At 61.5% G+C, this 20,916-nt stretch overlaps 1 protein-coding gene across 1 annotated transcript in view; it reads left to right on the top strand.

The window, feature by feature from the left end:
• Window positions 1-20,916, top strand: part of BRSK2 (BR serine/threonine kinase 2) — an 88,964-nt gene that overhangs the window by 24,255 nt on the left and 43,793 nt on the right. Inside the window, 4 exon segments of the mRNA XM_011993869.1 lie at window positions 968-1,219; window positions 2,458-2,642; window positions 11,019-11,202; window positions 11,205-11,249. Of these exon segments, the coding sequence (XP_011849259.1) occupies window positions 968-1,219; window positions 2,458-2,642; window positions 11,019-11,202; window positions 11,205-11,249 (666 nt within the window).

Here is a 20,916-nt window from a genome sequence, read left to right on the forward strand (position 1 = left end):
CTCCTCCTCCGTAACCCCTGACCCTGGGCGGTGGCCGCCTCCTCCGTAACCCCTGACCCTGGGTGGTGGGCTCCTCCTCCGTAACCCCTGACCCTGTATGGCGGCCGCGGGTATCGTCTTCCACCCGTCCACATCCTTCCTGGGCAGCAAATGCTGCCAGCACCAAGCCAGGCGTGGGGCCAGCAGAACGCCCTGGCCAGCCTCGGGACACACATTCTGGAATGTTCACTGTGTGTCCCACACATGCAGGTGGTCTTGGGGGGCAGACGCTACGTCTGCTCCTCTGGCCTAGGGACTGCCAGCAGCGCGGCTGTGTGACCCTCCCTCCTTCTGTCCCTGCTGGTGCCCGGCTCCCAGCCTGGCCTCAAGGCGGGGCATGGAGCTCATTTCATTCAGGCAACATGAGTGTCGGGACAGCCACCGTGAGGCTTTGGGGAGGACCAGCAGACAGAACAGTGGTGGAGCCGGTCACAGAGCTGCAGGGGGCGGGGGACGCCCTGCCCACTCCGCGGGCCTCTAGGCTCCCGTCTTTGCAGAGCTGCCCTGCCGAGGCGCCTGGCCTGTGTCCTCAGCACGTGCGCCTGGTGTCACACCTCACCTGTGAGCAGTTGATGCGCGGCTGCCCTCACGTGTCTGTATTTTGGGATTTCCTGCCTGGTGTCTGTGAGTCGGTGTTCTCGCCTGGGGTACGGGTGCTCTCCCGGATGTGCCTGCGTCTCACGGTGAGTCTGCCTGGGATTGTCACAGCCTGGAAGAACAGGTCGCTTTGCCAGCCCCCCACCTTCCTGCACGGTGTAGGGGGCTCAGGAGCCCCTGGGGCCAGGGCCAGCGTACCCGGGAGTATGTTCCTGGAGCAGGGGGACCTCACTCCTGGGCCAGCAGCCCTGCCTCCTCCAGGCTGCTCAGAGCCCCTTCGGGCCCACGGCAGCCGCTGGCGCAGCCCCTGCCCGTCCTCTCTGGTCTCCAGGGAAGGCAGCCGCGGCCGTGGGTGGTATGGAAGCCCCTGCTCTGCTGCGTCGTCCCAGAGTGGACTGTGGGGACACAGCAGGGAGCTCGCCGGCTTTGAGGAAGAGGAAGAGACCTTGCGCCCTGTTGCGCAGGCGGGGAGGCCCCAGGGAGCTGTCCAGCACCAGCCGTGCTGAAGTCTGCAGCTTTGGCTTCCTGCGAGGGCGCCTGCCTTGGCGCTGGGTCCTCACAGCCCAGCTGCAGCTGGAGAGAGGTGTGTGAGGGTCAGGAGTTTTTGGCAAGATCCCAAACCTGTCCTCAGCTGTGGATCTCTGGTTCTGTGCTGAGGAGGGGCAGGAGGAAACCAAATGTGCTCGGTACCTCCTGCTGGCCAGTCCCCCAGCCCTGGGCCCTGAGCGGACCCCCAGGCCCCACTCCTCGTGCCCTGCCAGGGCCTCTCTGTCTTTAACTTGCAGGGGAGAGGGAGGGCCAGGGCCTCGCAGAGCTGAGGGTGCCCCTGCGTGTGGGTGCCGGAGAGCAGGCATGGAGCAGCCTGGGGAAGGCTGGGGGGCCTGGCCTTGCACTCTCCTGAGGCTGTGGGTGTCGGGGCTCCCCAAGGCAGGGCAGGCACCTCAGGCTGTGGTGGGGTCTGGTCCAGGTGCCCTGGAGCTCGCTCCTGGGAGCCCTTTGTGACAAACTCGTTCAAATCACCTTGTTTCAGAGCTCATGTGGCCTGAGGGTAGGTGACTTGCAGGAGGTTGAGAAGGTGGCCTTGGGGGCAGATGGGCGTGGGCAGAGGAGCTACTGCTGCAAACCCAGCTCCAGGCTGCCGCGACCTAAGCCTAGTCCATGCCTGAGCCCTGCCTCCTGGGAGGAGCATTGCAGAGGGTGGGTGGTGCTGAGTGTAACCCTCTGGCTGCCCCACCCTCCTCCCGGGACTTGCCCCTAAGGCCAGCCGGGCCAGCCCTCCTGACTCCTGGTGGGTGAGGGGCAGCGTCCCTCTGGAGCTCCCCACACACAGGAGAGGGTCCTCTGGGGCCTCATCTGATCCTGCCTGGGCACTGGTGGAGGGCCAGGACTCAGGAGGCCAGGACAGAAAAGGCCACTCAGGCCCACAGCCCCTCACTCGGGGACAGAGAGTCTCCTGCCAAAGGAAGAGGGAGTGGAGTAGGGGCAGCTGACGCATAGGGAGGGAACGGGCGTTGGGAGCCCAGCCCCCAGCACAGCAGGCGGGAGGGGCGCTGAGCTGGACATCGAGGGGCTGTGGTTGCCTCTGAGGAGACAGAGGGCTCAGATCAGCTTGGAGGTTTGTTGACCCTAAACCCCAAATCCCCGGGGATTTGTGACTAATCGAAGTGCACAGATGAGCACCTTCTCCAGCAAAAGCCAGGGCGGCCGAGGGCGTTTGCAGATGGCGTGGGCGGGAGGACGGGTGGGCCCCACGGGGCTTCCACTGGGGGAGGCGTGTGCCTGGCCCCTGACCCATGGGGTGCTGAGTCCCCCATCCCACAGCTCGCCTGTGGGGTCAGCTGGCATGGGGCCTCATCCTCAGGGGACATGTGTCCACGCTGCCCTTCCACTGGGGCAGTGCCATCGTCACTGCCTGCTATGACTGGACTGGCCAGGCTTGCCTGCCAGAGGGAACTTGGCAGTCGTCCCCGAGCCCAGGTTGGAGGCTGCTGTGTGTAGCAGAGCGTGTGAGGTGGCCACCCCTCACCCCAGGCCACAGCGTCACTGGCTCACCGGTCACTGTGGGGTCCTCCCCACCAGGGCTATTCTGCTGGTGCCCCTGCTGGTGCTGGGGGTTGGAGCTGAAGGCTGCTCTCGGGCCCGGGGGCCCTGGGCTCCTGGCCTCAGCCCCCTCTCTGCTCCTTCCACTCAGGAGGCCACAAAACCCTCAGACTCGTGGGGCATGGGCAGGGGCAGCAGAGGAGGGGCCCTGGTGGTTGGAGCTGGCTGGCTGGTGTGAAAAGGGAATAACTGACACCCCACCTCTGACAGTGTGGCCTGAGCTCCCGTCACCCCAGTTGGGTGGTATCCGGCAACCCTGTTAGGTCCCTTACCTGCTGGTGCTGGGTGACAGTCCTGTTGTGACACCTGGTGCACTGATGGTCGCCTGCGGACCCCGTGCTGGTGGGACAGAAGTGGGCTCTGTGCTGGGCTGTGTGGCTCGTGGTGACGTTGGATAGACCAAGCCCCCACAGGGCCTGTGCTGAGAGTGACCTGGGAATGTCCAGGCATATCTCAGGGAAACACGTTGAGTGCTTACCCACGTGGGGAGGTGGCCGGGCTCTAGGCCCCACTGCCCAGCTTGGGGTGGTGGCATCGTGGGAGTTGGGATGGGAGGCAGGGGCAGCAGACCTGGTCAGATGGGGTGAACGGGGTGAGCCTGGCTTGGAGTTGTACCCAAGCCCCTGCTCTTCTCCTGGGCTTCACTCACCTGCTGGGAGACCTTCCAGGGCCCTTGGCCTCTTTGGGTCTGTCTGGGCTTTCCTTAGAGGGGCCTGCCTAGCTCCGCTCAGGTTCTGGAACTGTGTTGGGTGTCCCAGCTCCTTCCCACCCCTCTTCCTACCCCTCCAAGTCAGGTGGCAGCTGCAGGTCAAGGACTGACTCGCTTTGACAAGTTAGTGTGAGCTGACTTCGCATCTGTCTGGGTGAAATCCTCCAGAGCCAGCACCCTCTCCCCTGCCCACAGAAGCCGGTGTGGGTACACAGTGCCTCCAGCCTGGCCCTGAGAGGTTGGAGACTCAGCTCTGTGGCCATTGTGTGGATTGCCCCTGCCGTAGCCGCCTGCAGGTGCCGCGGGATCCAGGCACGGGGAGCTGGCTCCCTGCCCAGGGCCTCACTCCTCTGTGTTCCCCTCCTGTCTCTGGGCCCTGTGTCCTTGATGCCGTCCCTCTTCCTGACCCTGCTGTCCTGTCACATCCCCTCTTCGGGTAGTGGCCACAGGAGGAGGCCGTCGTCCCAGCCAGTCCTCCCTCTGCCTCAGCCTCCCAGGACGGATGTCCCGTTGGCCGAGTGTTGCACCTGCCTCTGCTCCTTGCCTTGCTCTGCCTTTCCCTCCATCCCTGTCCCAGCACCTGGAGGAGGTTGGGGTGGGGAAGGGTCCTCGGGGGAGACCATCTGCACAGCGCCTCCCTGGAGGTCAGCCGGAGCATCAGCCTCCGGAGGGCAGAGGGGGCTCCCTGGTTCCTGATATGGCCCCTGCCTCCAAGACCACAAGGCACTCAGGGACAGACGCTGACGTTTGGAGGGCAGCAGCAACGGGCGTGGGCCTGCGGCCCCTGCCTCTCCCCTCTCTGCCCTTCCTGCAAGCCACCTGCTACCCGCTGTCCGCTAAGCAGCTCTGTTCTTACTGCGCCCTGGAGATTACCTCTGCAGCGGCTCCTCTGGGACAGGCAGGCTTGCTGCGTTGGGGGCAGGGCTCAGCACTTCCGCCCTGTGGGAGGGTGACCAAGGGGCCCTGCATGGAGTCCCTCCCCAGCTCTCACTGTACCTGTGTCCTGGCACAAGGCCCCTGAAGATGTGGCAGGCAGGCGGGCGTGCAGGCCCCCGCCTCTGGTGGTCTAGAGGGTGGGGGTGTTTCTCTGAGGGGTATGGGCCTTCGTCTCTGATGGTCTAGGGAGTCGTGGGGGGGTCTCTCTGAGGGGCCTGAGCAGCCTCCAGCCCCTCCCCAGGGAGGTCAGTCGCCCTGGGAGGAGGCTTGGGAGCGGCGCGGGCGAGGCTGCCTCGTCAACAGCCCTGGGCCAGCTGGTGGGGCAGGGAATATGGACACTGTCCTCCCAGCCCTCTGCTCAGGACCCTCCGCCCCTCCCCCTTGGTACAGGAGCTGATGTTGCTCCTGAAGCCCTGCGTGCCAGCTGGGGTGGGAGGGGTGTGTGTGTGTGTGTGTGTGTGTGTGTGTGTGTGTGTGTGTGTGTGTGTGTGTGTGTGTGTGTGTGTGGCGTGTCTGCGTGTGCAGGTGTGTGCGTGCGTGCCCACCTGTGTGTGCAGGTGCCAGCTTTGCCCAGCTTTCCCCCGTGGCTCGTGAAGCTCAGGATGGCTGGCGGAGCCGGTGGCAGCCCCACCGTGTGAGAGCTGAGTAGTTGCGATCCTAGGGCTTGCCTGCAGCCAGCACCCCACAGTTACAGGCAGCCACCTGCCAGCCCCAGCCGCTTCCTCTAGGAAGACACGCCCTGTCCTGCTCAGGGGTCTGGGATGGGGGACTGACCAGCGGCGCCAGCTCCCCGCAAGGACACAGGCTTGGCCGATGACCTTTGCTCCCCAGCTTTGAGGACCCCGGGTTGAGCCAGGAAGATGGGGTGTGGAGCTTTTGGGCTCGGGGCAGCCTGAAGATTGTGCTCTGTGCCGAGGTGGGGAGGTCTGTCCTTTCCTGGTGTGGCCCCAGCCAGTGACCCGCATCTCCTGCGCCCAGTTCTTCCTGCCTGCCTGCCTGGCAGTGACCCCATCCAGCCGCTGCTCCTTGGCCCCGCAGGCCCCGCACCCCTTGCAGAGTGACTGGCCCAGCCCCAGGCGCCCCTCCTGTCCACATCAGACCCTGGTCCGCACCTGTGCCTTTCCATCCCCAGCTTTCCCAGATCCCCACAAGGCCCCACAAGCTCCTAAACCCACCCAAGATATGCCCCAGCTCCTCACCCTCTTTGTTGCCTGCACCCCTGCCGAGGTCAGGGTGTCCCTTGGCCAGCGGCTCCTCCTGCCTGCCCTCCTCCTGCCCGGCCTTCCCCTCCCTGCCCGGCCTTCCCCTCCCTGCCTGGCGGCCAGAGGCCACTTAGAAGATAAACTGGGCCCAGCATGGTGGTTCACACCTGGAATCCCAGCACTTTGGGAGGCCGGAGCGGGTGGATCACAAGGTCAGGAGTTCAAGACCAGCTTGGCAGCCAGGTGCAGTGACTCATGCCTGTAATCCCAGCACTTTGAGAGGCTGAGGCGGGCAGATCACAAGGTCAGGAGATCGAGACCATCCTGGCTAACACAGTGAAACCCCATCTCTACTAAAAATACAAACAAACAAAATTAGCCAGGCATAGTGGTGGGTGCCTGTAGTCCCAGCTACTGGGGAGGCTGAGGCGGGAGAATGGCGTGAACCCAGGAGGCAGAGCTTGCAGTGAACTGAGATTGCACCACTGCACTCTAGCCTGGGTGATAGAGCGAGGCTCTGTCTCAGAAAAAAAAAAAAAAAGATACACTGAGCCATACCTGGGCTGTTCCTGCCACTTAGGACCCCAGAGGGCTTTGCCAATTGCATGGGGGGCGAGCAGAGCTGGTGTTTGGCAACACGGGAGGGCCAGGGCCCCGAACCCCTGCAGAGGATGCCAGCGAGCCCCAGGCTTAGCATGGGCCACACACAGCTGGCATGAGGAGGCCTGCAGAGGCCAGGACAGCTGTGCCCAGCACTCGGCCCCCTGCCGGCTGTGCTGCTGGAGGGTGCGGGGGTGGGCCTGTCACTGGGCCGTCGCAGGGCCTGGGGAGGGGCTGGAGGGTGTCAGCCTGCAGCTTGGAAGAGAGGAGCCCGGGTGTCTGCTCCCTCCACGAGGGTGCTGAGGTGCATGCATGTGTGTGCACATCCGTGTGCAGGTTTGTGTGTGTGCGCCTGTATACCTATTAGTGTGTGTGCGCACATCTGTGTGTGGCGTATTGACACGTGCAGGTTTGTGTGTGTGGACTTGTATACCTATTAGTGTGTGTCTGTGTGCGTCTGTGTGTGTGTGTGCACACGTCTGTGTGTGGCGCATTGACATGTGCAGGTGTGTGCGTGTGTGCCTGTATACCTATTAGTGTGTGTCTGTGTGCGTCTGTGTGTGTATGTGTGCGTGTCTGTGTGTGGCGCGTTGACATGTGCGCGTGTGTACGTGTGTGCCTGCCTGTGTGTGCAAACGTGTGTGCGTGTGCAGGTCTGTGCATCCTTGTCTGCCTGCACCTGGGATGACAGGCAGAGGCTCCTGGGGTTTTGCAGGGAAGGGGGCCCCGACGTCACCATGGCACCTTGGTAGCCATCCCCTGGGCTGCTGAGGGTGGGGCCTGGCAGGTGCGGAGCGGAGGGAGCTGCAGGCCCTAGAGGAGGCTGCTGTGGTGGCTGTGGCATCTGCGTGGGCCCCCCCACATCTGCTGTCTCTTTCCCATCCCAGCCCTCTCTGAGGCTGGCGTGGGTCACCGGCTCTGACTGGCTCCCGCCGGCCACCTCTGCGGTGTCCACTACAGCCCCACTGCCTGCAGAGGGCCCTGCTGGCCCCTGTGCCCCTCTGGCTATGCCATGGTGTCCACACAGGAAGTGTGTTCCGGCCCCACAGAGTCCACCTGGGGGTCTTCTCACGTCGGACCCTTGGCCACAACGTCACCCTCATCTTGCCTTCACGGACCCCCTCTCCGAGGCCCTTGTTCCTGCTGTCTGCCCTGCATGACCTTCAAGGAAATTGCTGACCCCCAGGACACCCCCTCCTTCATGGGGTGCCTCAGGCCCCAGCTCTGCGAGTGTTCTAGCAGCTCTGGGGGGTTCTAGACCCTCTAGGGGCCTCCACACAGCCCCTAAACTAGGACGCTAGCTTCAGAGACTGAATCACCGAATGGTTACAGGATTCAGTCAAAATGTTTCTTCGGGCTAATCTCACAGTATTGGCTTGTGAAAACCGGTTAATGGAAGTCTAATGTGATCATCTGGCTCCGCTGGGACTGGGTCCCGCCGCCTCCAGGCAGGTGCCGCGTCCAGGAGGGTTTTCCCAGAGTGCGGGCAGGCCCGGTGGGGAGGGGCTGTTTGCTGCTGCATTTGCCCAGTGTGCCCTCAGATCCACAGCCTCAGGGCACCTGTGCCCTCCAGGGAAGGCCGCCTGGGTCTCCTGCCCACCCTGGAGTTGAGCCCACCTGCCCTGCAGCGAGAGGGGGCGGGGGCTGCCCAGGCGCCTCCTCCATCACCTCCTGGTGGAGGGTTCCTGGTCCCAGGTCCTTCCACTCCAGAATCCACCTTTGAGCCCCATGCCATCTGCAGCCCATCCTCTGGCCTCCCCAGGGCGAACGGTGAGGCTCATGGCGTGGGGAGCACAGGGCGGGCCTGGCCTTGGGCCCCAGCCTCCCTCCACCGCTTCCCACAGCCCACAGTTCCACTGCTGGGGCCTTCTTTTGGCCACCTGGCCAGTTCCCCTCCCTGTGTCCAGCAGCCCCCTGCAGCCCCACACTCATGCCCCAGGGATCCATCCAGCTCCTGCTGGTCCCTTTCGTAACCGCTGGCTTTGGGGAGGGTGGAGTCCAGGGTCCCAGGTCACCATCCACCTTAGGAGTCCAGCCCCAGGGCAACAGTCATGGGAGAACTGGGGAGGAGGCTGTGCGGGGTGGGGGTCTTCACACAGTGGCCACCAGGCTGGGGATATCCTGAGGCCAAAGCCTGTGCCAAGTCCCCCCTGTCTTCCCAGGAGACACCTGAGTGCTGCGGCCACTCCTTGTCAGGTCCAGGGCCTGGACCCTCAAGGACACCCCTGCGGCTGCCATCCTGACAAGTGGAATTCACCACAGACCCTCAGCCTGATGGCACAGGTCAGGGTTCACGTTGGAACCCTTCCCGCTGGTCCCTACTAGATCTGAGAGTGAGTCGGGTGGGGTGTGTGTGTGCACATCTGTGTGTGTGCAGTGGTATGTGTGCACATCTGCCTGTGCAGGTGTGTGTGTGCATATCTGCCTGTGCAGGTGTGTGTGTGCACGTCTGCCTGTGCAGGGGTGTGTGTGTGCACGTCTGCCTGTGCAGGGGGGTGTGTGTGTGCACGTCTGCCTGTGCAGGGGTGTGTGTGCACGTCTGCCTGTGCAGGGGTGTGTGTGCATATCTGCCTGTGCAGGTGTGTGTGTGCATATCTGCCTATGGAGGGGTGTGTGTGTGCACGTCTGCCTGTGCAGGGGTGTGTATGTGCACATCTGCCTATACGAGGTGGTGTGTGTCCACCTGTATGGAGATGTATGTGTGTCTGCCTGTGCAGGGGCATGTGTGTGTGTATGTGTCTGTACAGGTGTTTTATGCCTATGCAGGGCTGTGTATGCACATTTGCCTGTACAGGGGTGTGTATGTCTGCCTGTGCAGGGGTGTGCGTATGTGTCTGCCTGTGTCTGCCTATGCAGGGATGTATGTGTGTCTGTGCGGGGATATGTGTGCACATTTGGCTGTGCGGGGGTGTGCGTATGTGTCTGCCTGTGTCTGCCTGTGCAGGGATGTATGTGTGTCTGTCTGTGCGGGGATATGTGTGCACATTTGGCTGTGCAGGTGTGTGCGTGCCTGTGCAAGAGTGTGTGTACACACATCTGTGTGTGCCGTCTGACCCCAGAGGCATGGCCTGGCTTTCCTAGGGGCCTGCAGTTCCCACTCTGGTTCTCTGCCCCGCCCCAGCCGTCCCCTTCACCCCTTGCTGCCTGGAGCTGGGGAGGTCGGGGAGAGGCTGGGGCTGCAGATGGGCAGCTGGCCTCCTCATGCTCCCAAGGCCGCCTCGTCTCCCTGTGCTCAGTTGTGCTGCTTGGGCCGTGGGATTGGCGCTCCTTTGCACAGGTGTTCATCATCTGTGTTTCTTTTCTTTTGAGAATTGTGTTTCCTTGGAGAATTACCTGTCCTTGGCTCATTTAAAACAGTTGGGGTGTTGGTGGTTTTGTAATGAACTGGTCAGACCACTTTCCACGAGGAGGACCATCCCCCCAGTTCCCTGGGGCTGCCCTGCTCAGGGCGTGCTAGGGGTTTTGAGTCACTTCCGTGTCTCCTTGGAGGCTGCGTGGCGTCTGCGGAAGTTGGTGTCTGTGCCGTGTGGTTCTATTTGTGGGTGTTGTAGAGAATGCGCCGTCCAGAGACAGAGCTGCTGCTGTGGTGGGTGGGGGATGCCTGAAGGGCGCAAGGACGCTTTGGGGGTGTCAGGTGTGTTGGCCCCCAGGTCGTGGTTTCACACACGTGTGCTTTAAATGTGTGCTGGCTGTCGTGTGTCCGTCACGCCTCCACAGAGCTTTGGGAACCGCCGAGATGGGCAGCCTGCCGGAGACGCAGGTTTTCTGAGCCCACCAGCAGCTCCAAAAGCAGAGGGAATAGCCCTGCGTGCAGATGGGGCGCTCATGACGTCGTCCTCACAGAGCAGTGATGGACGCAGAGTCGGGGTTCCGGGGGTCGTGACGTCGGCCTCCCAGAGCGGCGACAGGCACAGAGTCGGGGTTCTGGGGTTCGTGACGTTGGCCTCGCAGAGCGATGACGGCCCAGAGTCCGCGCCCAGTGCAGTCATGCTGATGTGTGCGATGGGTGCTGGGCCTGCAGACCTCGGTGCTTCGAAGGCCCCACTGCCAAGCCCAAGACGCCCCTTTTGCCCTTGTCAGGCTCTCCGGTCCCCGGGAGTGGATTTGGGGGCTGTGAGTGCCAGGCACACACTGTGTCCCCGAGGGCTGGTCACCCACCCAGGCACACCCGTGGCCCTGAGCCAGCACAGCCTGACGCCTGCCCTCAGAAGCCCCCACCTGCCTAGGGTGGGGCCATGGGGGAGGCTGGTCCTCCATTCTCTGGGGCTGGGGGACCCCCCTTCTGGTTGAGAAGGCCACAGGTGCCCCCCCCCCGGCACAGCAGGGCACCACCCAGACCACCGTGGCCTGAGGAGGAGGTTTGGCAGCCACTTGGTAGGAGGGCCTGTGATGGCCCTTTTGTGCAGAAGGTGGGTGTTCCCCGGTCTCAGAGGCCAGGGCCCTTGCTGGCTGGGGTGGGGGCTTCCGCCCAGGGCCCCGCTGAGGGGGGCAGGAGCAGGGGCGGGGAGAGCAGCCGTGCGTCTGCCTTTTCTGCTCCGTCACCATGGCAACAGATGGAGATTTGGCAGGAAGGAGGAGGGGGCGGGCTTTGGCGGAGGCAGCCCAGGTTTGGAGACCAGCTGGGGATCCTCAGCGGCCTGAGTGGGGGGCTGCAGCCTCAGGCTGGCTGGGTTCCTCCTCCCCGGCCACTGAGCCAGCCTTGCTGAGGGGCGAGTGGGCTCTGGATGTGCTCTGAGCTTCCTTCCTCACAGCCTTGCTCCTGGGCCAGAGCAGCAGGAAAGGGGCCGGAGCAGGGGGCCCAGTTCTGCCCCATCTGGCCCTAGTTTGGGCACTAGCCTCACCCTGTGAGCCCTGAGGGCCACCCCAGCCGATGGGCACATCCCCGTTGGCCTGCACCCCACCCTTCCTCCCTCTGCTCCCCAAGGGAGCCCAGGTCTGGCCCAGCGGTGGGCAGGGGAGGGGCTGCCGATCACAGAGTGCCAGCTGGCCACACTCCCGGCCCACAGCTGCTCCAGCCGCGCCACCACAAGGCCAGACCTGGCTCTGCCCGCAGCCCAGCTCAGCAGGTGTGTGCCGTGCTCCCTGGCTGGCCAGGGCCCCTGTGCACTCACACGCGTGCTCAGGGGAGGAGTGTGCTCACACGTGACGGATGCAGCCCCCACAGCAGGGACGGGGCACCTCGCCAGCACCTGGTGGGCTGCACCTGCCGGGAGGGCCAGCTGTGCGGATTCCCGCGCTGGTGCTGCCTGCCCCCGTGTGTGGTGGCTTCTGTCCACCAGCCTGGCTTGGCATCCGGGCCCTCGTCTCGCCCTCCCGAAAAGAGCTCAGCCCCTGTGCTGTGCTGTCCTGTGGGGAACGTGTCCTCGCTCACGGCCTTAGCAGCAGTGTGGTGGGAGGAGTCTGAGCTCTTTGGTCGGCAGGGCCAAGGGAGCAGGTACCCTCGGAAAATGGGAAAATGCGGGACAGGGTGGGGCTGGGGGGAGGGGTTCAGTGGTGGGAGGGGCCCAGCGGAGCTGGGGTGTTCATAGGAAAACCTTTCCTGAGCCAGGGACGGTGGCTGGGGGGTCAGATATGGCAGCTGCAGCCCAGATGGGATCCTCCTGCCTGTTGGGAGTGGGCAGCGGCGCCCCGGCCACCCAGAGCAACCCCGCGTCCCAGGCCCATCTGGTCTCTGCCCCGGCCACCCAGAGCAACCCCGCGTCTCAGGCCCATCGGGTCTCTGGCCCAGGGCACAGTCTTGGCAGTCACTGCCGGGGGGCGGGACCGCGCATGGCCCCCCACCGTGCACACCCTCCCTGACTGCTGCAGGCCTGAGGGGTGGACGGGTGGGGCTCACTGCAGGTGCTGCCCCCAGCACCCCAGGCCACCTTCTTCACGTGTTAGGAGCCCACGTTCAGCACCGCCATTCCTGGGGCAGATGGGGCTGGGCAGGGGCTGGGGTGGGTCTCTCCCCATCTCATGGCGCCAGCTCAGACCTGAGCCAGGATCTCTGGTTGGAGCCAACCAGAAGTCTAGCGGCCGTGAGCTCCCCTGGGGGCTTCTGCCTCCCACGTGGCCCCTGGGGATGGCCCCTCAGAACAGCCCCTCGGGGTGGTGTGCCCTGACCCCACTGTCCACTGGGGTCAGCCCGGGGGACCCTGCCTCTGGCCCACTTCTCCCACCCTGCAGCCCCTTGCAGGGGCCACTAGGAGACTCGCAGAGGCAGGGCCCCAGGACCATGGAGGGAGACCCATCCCTCTTAGGGGCTTCTGCAGGGCCTGAGCTGTCTCTGTCCAGCCCCGAGGGCCCTGATAGTGGTATCTCTGTGGGAGGAGGGGGCCCTCTGCCCAGGCTGTGCCCTGGCCTTCTGCCCTGGGAGCCCCACAGCCCACATGGGCCTTGGCACCCAGCTCCCCAGTAGGACTTCCCCACGCCAGGAAGGAAGTGGGCATGGGCGTCTGGGGTCTGTGTGCCTGGAGCTGAACCACGTGGCCTGGGCGCCCTGCACTGCCCACCACCCACTGACCCTGACCACGGGTCCGCAGCAGGCCCTGGGCAGAATGGGGAAACCAAGAAGAGGGGCCTGAACTGAGCCTGGGGTGGTGGGGCCTGGCACCCCCACTCCATCAGCCCCTCCTGCCATCTCTGGGGGCATCAGTGGCCCCAGAGCCAAGGAGCAGCCTGAGGGGCTGAAGCTCAGGCGAGGACAGGTGGGCGGCTGCTGCTCCACAGTGGTGGGCAGCCACAGCGCCCGGCCCTGCCTTCCGCCCCGAGGAGAATGGGCTGCCTCCCACACTGGACACGTGGCGCAGGCCGCTTCCTCACACGCTTTACTGTAGCCAGACTTGGAAACAGTCATGTGATCCCCAGGGATAAATAACTGCGTTTTCTCCATCTGTCCTTAGTTTAAAAACAATTGTTTGTTGATTTAAAAGGAAGCGTTTACCTTCAAATATAAAGAGATTCAAATTTTCCTGTATGGACTAAGATTTGTGTTGGTCAAAAATACCACACCCCAAAGTTGCCATTGTTCCATTGTTTAAAATTCTACATGCAAATGGAATCTCCAGAGGCCGGGCAGGAGGAGGACGGCCTGGGAGTGACCAGGCTGCTTCTCCGCCTGGACAGCTGTCTCCGTGCCCCTGTGGCAGTTGGAGGCTGGGGATGCCACTGCCCCACAGTGTGCTCCGGGGATCTCAGGATGCTGGGAACTTCCCTCTGCAGAGAGTTCGCATCACTGGGATCCCAGGATGAGCTTGTGTGTGGAAAGCAGCGTTCATTAGACGCTAAGGAACCTCAGAGCGTGCCAAGGTGCAGCTTCAAAGGCAGCAATTCTTTGGAACTTAGGCCAGGGAAGATTTGTGTTTTGGAAATGGCAGATATTTTATCACTGACATTGTTTAGTGTAGGGTGATAAAAAGTAGACTGAATTTTTAAAATTAAAATGAAATTCGTGTAATATAAAATTAACCATATGGAAGTGTACAATTCAGGGACCGCGCATTCACCGTGCTGCGTGGCCACCATTGTCTAGTTCCAGAACATTCCACCCTGCGGGACCCTGCGGGACCCTGCACCATTGTGTCCTCTTGCCCCTCCTCCATCCGTGGGAGCGTGGCCTGCCTTCCGTTTCTGGACACGTCACAGACGTGGGTCCCAGGCTGTGCGTCCGTCTGCGTCTGGCTTCGTTCACGCAGCAGAATGTCCTCAGGGCCGTATCTGCTGCCATCCCTGTTGGGGTTTTCTTCCTTTTGAGGCTGAATGCGCTTCCCTGTGTTGACCAGACCACATTGTTCGCCCGTCATCTGCCGTGGATGCGTGGCTGCCTCCACCTCGTGGCTCTCAGGAGTGGTGCGCTGTGGACCTGTGTGTGAGTACCCGCTCGGGTCCCTGAGCTCAGTTCCTGGGAGCCTAGACCTGGGAGTGGTAATTCTGTCTTTACCTTTTTAAAAAAATTAGTTCATTTATTTTTTAGAGACAGCGTCTCACTCTGTTGCCCGGGCTGGAGTGCAGCGATTCAATTCTGGCTCATTGCAGCCTTGGCCTCCTGGGCTCAAGCGATCCTCCCACCAGCTTCCCAACGTGCTAAGATTACAGGCTTGAGCCACTGCACCTGGCTTGTGTTTAACTTTGAGGAGCTGCCAGACTTTCTCATAGGACCTAGTTTTAGTTGGCCTCCTTTTTTTTTTTTTGAAACGGAGTCTCACTCTGTCGTCCAGGCTGGAGTGCAGTGGCACGATCTCGGCTCACTGCAACCTCTGCCTCCCCGGTTCACGCCATTCTCCTGCCTCAGCCTCCCGAGTAGCTGGGACTACAGGCGCCTGACACCAAACCTGGCTAATTTTTTGTATTTTTAGTAGAGACGGGGTTTCACCGTGTTAGCCAGGATAACACGGTTAGTTGATCTCCTGACCTCGTGATCCGCCCGCCTTGGCCTCCCAAAGTGCTGGGATTACAGGCGTGAGCCACCGTGCCCGGCCCTCATTTGGGTTTTCTAAGGCCCCACAGCAAAGGCAGCCTGGTGTCCACTGGACGGCTGGCACCCCTGCCTGCCTGGGGTATGCCTCGCCCCCTCGGGTCCCTCACTTTGTAGAATGCGTTGGCTTGGAGGAGCCTGTTACCTGCTCGCTGCCCACAGGGTGGTCCCGGTGGAGGACTAGGAGTGGCTGCCCCTTCTGTTGCACAGGCTCCACCATGGCCTCCTCGGCCACTGTCCCCTGGGAGGGCAGCTGTGGTAAAGGCCGGAGCTCCTAGCTGTGGGCAGGTGAGTGCCCCTGGCAATTCTGTTCTGTGATGTAGGTTTTCCAGACTGGGAAAAGTTGAGAGTTTCAAGGTCCATTGCCAGTGGGAACTGGAACCAGGCAAGCTAAACCATTATTGCCCCCGGCAACCCCAGGGCTCACCTGGCTCACGGGGACCTCTACAATGACCAGGGCCTGGGACCGCCCGATCTAGGGCAAAGGGAGGGGGAGGGGGAGGGATGTGATTATAAAATTTCTGTTTTAATTTCAAGTACAATAATGTTGGTAGATAAAAACACACAAACCAAAGCACTTTGATTTTGTCAGTAACTATTAAGAGTCTGGAGGGTCCTGAGGCCGGGGGGTCTCACGAGCACAGAGTGTGATGCCCGTGAGGACGTGACCACAGCATTGAGCGTTCTGTTTCCTGGGTGGCACCTCTGCGATGCCATCCACTGTTTGGCAGAGTCCGTCTTCTAGAGATGCTCTTGTAAAAACAGGTTTTTAGGCTCATGTGCTCCCTTCCCGGTGCCCGTCACCCCTGCCTGAGGCTGTGGCCCGGGCTCAGCTCCCTCGGGCTGAACGGCTTCCCACACATCGTGTCCAACACGTTCCCCCAGCTTTCCTTCAACTGCCGATGGTGGTATTTAGCCTCGGTTTTGGAGGATACTTTTGCTGGGTGTAGAATTCTGGGTTCCTTCAAGTGCTTAGCAGGTGCTACACCGTGGTCCTCTGCTGGTAAGAGGCAGCCGCCACCAAGGCCCTGCGTGTGATGCTCGTCTCTGGCTGATTTTGAGGTTTTCTCTTTATCCTTTGGCTTTGTGAGTTTCGCAGTGACCCACCTTGGTGTGTTCCTCCAGGTGTCTGTCCCGCTTGAGGTTCAGTGAGCCCCGTGGATACACAGACTGATGTATTTAGCACATTGGGGGAAATTCTTCATTTTTGTTTAAGTTTGCCCTCTTCAGCCAGGTGTGGTGGCTCATGCCTGTAATCTCAACACTTCGGGAGGTCAGGGAGGGCGGATCATGAGTCAGGAGTTTGAGACCAGCCTGGCCAACGTGGTGAAACCCCATCTCTACTAAAAATACAAAAATTAGCCAGGTGTGGTGGTAGGCACCAGTAATCCCAGCCACTCGGGAGGCTGAGGTGGGAGAATTGCTTGAACCAGGAAGGCGGAAGTTGCGGGAGCCAAGATTGTGCCACTGCACTCCAGCCTGGGGGATAAAGCAAGACTCCATTTCAGAAAAAAATAAAAATAAAATGTGTCCTCTTCCCTATTTGCTCTTTCCTGTTTTGAGGGACTCCAGGAACAAGTGTCTTAGACTATAAGGGGGCCCTGCAGGCGCCTGACATGCTGTGAGGTGTCCACCTCCCTCTTTTGCTCTGGTGCTTGTCAGGATAGTTTCTGCTGGCTGGTCATTGAGGTCACTGTTCATATGTGTGGTATTACCTTACCCTTTTGTGAAAATTCTAACATTTGGGTCACCTGTGTCCCGCTTCTGTTGGCTGTTTCTTCTCTTGAGGGTGGGTCACCTGTGTCCCGCTTCTGTTGGCTGTTTCTTCTCTTGAGACTGGGTCACACTGTGTCCTGCTTCTGTTGGCTGCTGCTTCTCTTGAGGGTGGGTCACCTGTGTCCTGCTTCTGTTGGCTGTTTCTTCTCTTAAGAGGGGTCCCATTTCCCCACTTCCTTGCATACGCCATAACATTTTGTTGGATGCTGTGTGTTGTTTATTTGGAGCAGCAGTTCAGACTGAAGTAGGAGCCATCATCCCGGAGGGGCTCCCTGCTTGTGTTGGGCTTGTGGGGGGCTGCTCAGCCAGATCCAAACAGGACTTCAGCTGGGCTGGGACTGGGGGCCTGCCAGCAAATTTCTGTTCAGCTGTAACACATATCCAAGGGCCTGAATCCCTGGGTGGGGAAGTTGTTTCTTTTTTTTTTTCTGTAGTGCCGTAAGTGCCTGTCACTAATAGAAGCTCAGTGAATACGTGATTGATTGACTGATTGATCGATTGATTGATTGAAAGCAGCAAGTGTCTGGGAGCTCCTCATTACAGGTGTGTGTCAAGTGTGAGTCTGGGCACCGGGAGGCCTTCGCTCAGCCGTGTTTGGGCTCTGCAGGTGCGTGTCAGGTGTGAGTCTGGGCACCGGGAGGCCTTTGCTCAGCCGTGTTTGGGGCCCTGGGACGTGATTCCCTGTTGGGTGGTGTTTCCAGCCGCTGGCTGCTCAGGCAGCTCCGAGCACTGAGCTGTTGGGTTGGTGGCCTCTCTGTGTCTTTCTGTTACCTTGTTCTGCTCTGCTGGGTATTTTCTCATTTTTTCAGTCCTTATTTAAATAGTTTCTTATTCTAGCAGTTATTATGTTTTATGTCTTAGAGCATTTTTATGTTTCTTAGTTGTTTTTGTAGACCTTGTTTATAGATGCAATCACTCATTAAATCCTAGCACATTGGTGCAATCAACAGAATTTTTGAAATACTTGTTTTGGCCAGACACGGTGGCTCACGCCTGTTTTCCCAGCACTTTGGGAGGCCAAAGTGGGTGGATCACTTGGGGTCAGGAGTTCGAGATCGTCCTGGCCAACATGGTGAAACCCCGTCTCTACTAAAAATACAAAAATAAGCTGGGTGTGGTGGTGGCACACGCCTGTAATCCCAGCTGCTCAGGAGGCTGAGGCAGGAGAATCACTTGAACCTGGAAGGCGGAGGTTGCAGTGAGCTGAGATTGTGCCACGGCACTCCAACCTGGGCAACAGAATCAGATTCTATCTTGATAAAAACAGAAACAAGAATGTTTGAAATATTCATTTAATGAGGGCCAGTGCTGCTGCTTCAGCTCCAGGCTCCGCACCTTCTCCCACACCCAGGCACGTGGTCATTAGTCTCGAAGGAAGCCTGGTTGAGTGCGGAGCCGCCTTTCTCTTGGTTAAGAGGGAACATTGTCTCGTCTGAGTCTCTGGAAGGCAGGGCCTCTGCCCGGGGGCTTGGTGTCTGTACACGCATGTGAATGTGCATGTGTGTACCTGTGTGTGTGCGTGTGTGTGTGTGAGTGTGTGTGCACGTGTGTGTGTGTGTGTGTGTGTGAGATGGCCTAATGGACAGGGAGTGGGGCAGCCTTGTCAGGATGAGACAGATTTTGCTGCAGGACCAGCCCCCACTCTGCTGGGCGTGACCCCGACTATCCCTCTTGTTGGCCCAGAGAGGGGAGAGGCCGGCCGGGGCTGCCCCCGACCTGTGCACACCCTTGGCAGGTGCTCCGGGGTGTCTGCAGCCCCACCCATGGCCTGCCCTGCACTCTGGCTGACACAGACATTTTCAGTTTCCCAAGTCCCCTGGAGACAGGCAGGCCCAGGCCCACCCTCCGCCTCCTCTGCCTGGCTGCTTCTAGAAGGTTCTTGAATGTTTTGAGGTTCCCCCGTCATGGCCAGGCTCCCTCTTGTTTAATTCAGGAAGGTTTGACAGGTGAGCATGAGGTCCGCCAGCCTGGGCCTGGGCCCCTCCATGCAGGCCCTCCCTGGACCTGTGGCTCCCCGAAGTCCTGTCTCCACCCCCTTGGTCCCCAGCTCCAGCCTCTTCCTCCACTGTCTGGGCTGTCCCCTGGGGACACACCTCCTCCCTGCAGCCTCCTCGCTGGCTGTCTCCCTCTTCGTGGCCTGCCTGGGGGAGTCCTCCGGTCACTCCTGTCCTCAGCTCTAGGTGGGGCTGGCAGTCCCGGGGGCTCAGCCTCCGTGTGGCGTCCAGCAGGTGCAGCTCCCTGCTTTTCCAAAAGCCTGACCTTAAGAGCCCGGCTTGAGCCTTTCATAGGGAGGGCGTCTGTGCCCCCCAGGGACCCCCCAGGGCCCCCTCGGCCCTCTGGCTGGGTGCTGGCAAGTAGGTCTCAACCCTGGAGCCTGACTGGGGCCCCCCACCAGCATCTTTCATTTGGGTGCAGAGCAGGGAGGGGTTTTGGACGCTCACGGCAATGTCCTCAGATCTTCAGGGTTCAGATCTTTGGGCTGCCTGTGGGCTCCTGGCTTGGCTGACCCTGGGCCTCTTCCTGGTGCAGCCCGAGGCTGTGCTTTGGAGGGGAGGGACAGTGTAGGGGCTCTCATTTCATCCTCACTTCCCAGGAGGGGGTGTCAGGAGACCCCTGAGGCTGGGCACGCCCGGGGTCACACCAGGGAGGGAGGCAGGTGTCTGCAGTCTGGCCCTGGCTCCGGCCCACCCTTGCCCATCTCGGGCTGCACAGATGCCCGGCTCTGCCTGGAAGGGACCTGGGTCCTGGAACAGCCTAGGGCTAGGAAGCTGCTTCCTTCTCCACTCTCTGCTTTCCAGTGGGAGCTGCATCCCACCTTGTGTTTGGGTGCTGGGTTAAGAGGTGGGAGCCAGGCAGAGGCAGCGCAGCGGCTGCAGTGCGTGTGAAATGCTTCAGGGCAGCATGAGTTTAACTGGAGAGGTTCCTTCCAACGTGAGCAGTTGTCTCCCAAGAGATGCGCCGCCCCTCCCTCTGCGCCTGGCGCTGGTGGGCGGCGGATTCTGTGGGATCTATTGATGTTCTGAGGATGTGCTGAGGGCCTGGCTCCTTCCTGTCCCTGCCCCGGCCCCTGTGTCAGGGCTGTTACCGTGGGCGTGCGGGGTGGGGGTGCATAGAGCCTGGACGCCTCCAGACTGAGGAGGCGAAGGGTCGGGGAGCAGAGACCTGGGTGCTAATGAAGGAACGAGGCTTCAATGTCTGCAGCAACTTCAGAGGCCCCTCTCGGGGCAGGTGGGGGGACCCCCAGCCTGGGGAGCAAACCTGCCGGCCGAGCACTGGGGTCTCTGCCTGAGATGTGAGCAGGGTGGCCTGATCAGGGCCTGAGAGAGGAGGGGCAGGTGGGGGCGGGGGCGGGCAGGCTGGGGGTGTCACTGGGCCTGCTGGGGGTCTAGCCTGAGGTTGGGGTGCCAGGTCGGGGGAGGGTGCGCCTCTGCCGCATCATCGGGCATATTCGAGGCGGGGTCAGAGCCAACTGTGTGTCGGGTGAGAGCCCAGCCCAGCCCCAGCTGTGGGCCCCCGATGGGAGCATGCAGATGTGTGATCAGGGGTGAGCCAAGCAGATTAGGGGGCAGGGGTTGGCCAGGCCTCACTGCAGCTCACAGTCCCCAGCCCCCACCTGAGCCGTTTGGTGCCCTGTGTGTGCACAGAGTCCCAGGTGGGGCCTGCCCTCCCCCCAGCCTCTCCTCCACCCTGTCTGCCGTGTGCCACCCATGGGGTGCTCTGGGGAAGGGTGGGGGTCCCTGTATCGCTGGGGGAGGTGTGCTGGCCACAAGCGGAGCAGCTTCTGGGGCCGAGGCTGGCTCAGGGTGCAGGAGGCTCTGTGGTGGGCCCTGGCGAGTGAGGAGCTGTGGGGACGGTGCAGAGGGGCCTGTGCACCTCCTGAGTTTGCAGTTGCTGTGGTGCCCACACCCCCAGGATGCATGGCTGACCGCAGTCCCCCTGGGTGACCTCGACAAGCGTGTGGCCCGGACAGGGCCTCCGAGGGGCTGAAGACCTGCTTCCGAGGACACTCCACTCTGGCAGTCCTGTCCATGGTGCTGGACGAGCTCTGGAGACCCCACAGGCACGCAGGTCTGACTGCCCAAGGCTCGGCTGCCTGTGGGGAACTGGACACGCTCCCTTCAGAGTCTCCCAGTGCCATGTCCACTCCCCAAGCCAGGACCGGGGGGTGACGGAGATGAAGCTTGTGCCGGCCCCAGGTGGGGGCCGCTGCCTGCCCAGGAAGCCCCACAGCCAGTCCCAACCTGGTGATGTGGTGTCAGGAGGATGGAAGGTCTTGCAGACCTGGGTTTCTGAGCTCCTCAGGTGTCTGTGTCCCCTCCTGGGAAAGGGAACAGAGCTTTGCAAGGCTCGAGGGGAGGGCAGTGCAGCTTGGGAGCCTTAGCTTGGCCAGAGAGCACCCTGGGGGGTCGATGTCCAGGTACCTCCAGGGCCCTGCACCCAGGACCTCCCTGAGGGCTGTACCTCGTGGGGGGCGCGGTGCCTCGCAGGGGGACCCGGTGCCT

The sequence above is a fragment of the Mandrillus leucophaeus genome, unplaced genomic scaffold (genome assembly GCF_000951045.1).
Source record: "Mandrillus leucophaeus isolate KB7577 unplaced genomic scaffold, Mleu.le_1.0 Scaffold435, whole genome shotgun sequence".
Classification (NCBI taxonomy): domain Eukaryota; kingdom Metazoa; phylum Chordata; class Mammalia; order Primates; family Cercopithecidae; genus Mandrillus; species Mandrillus leucophaeus.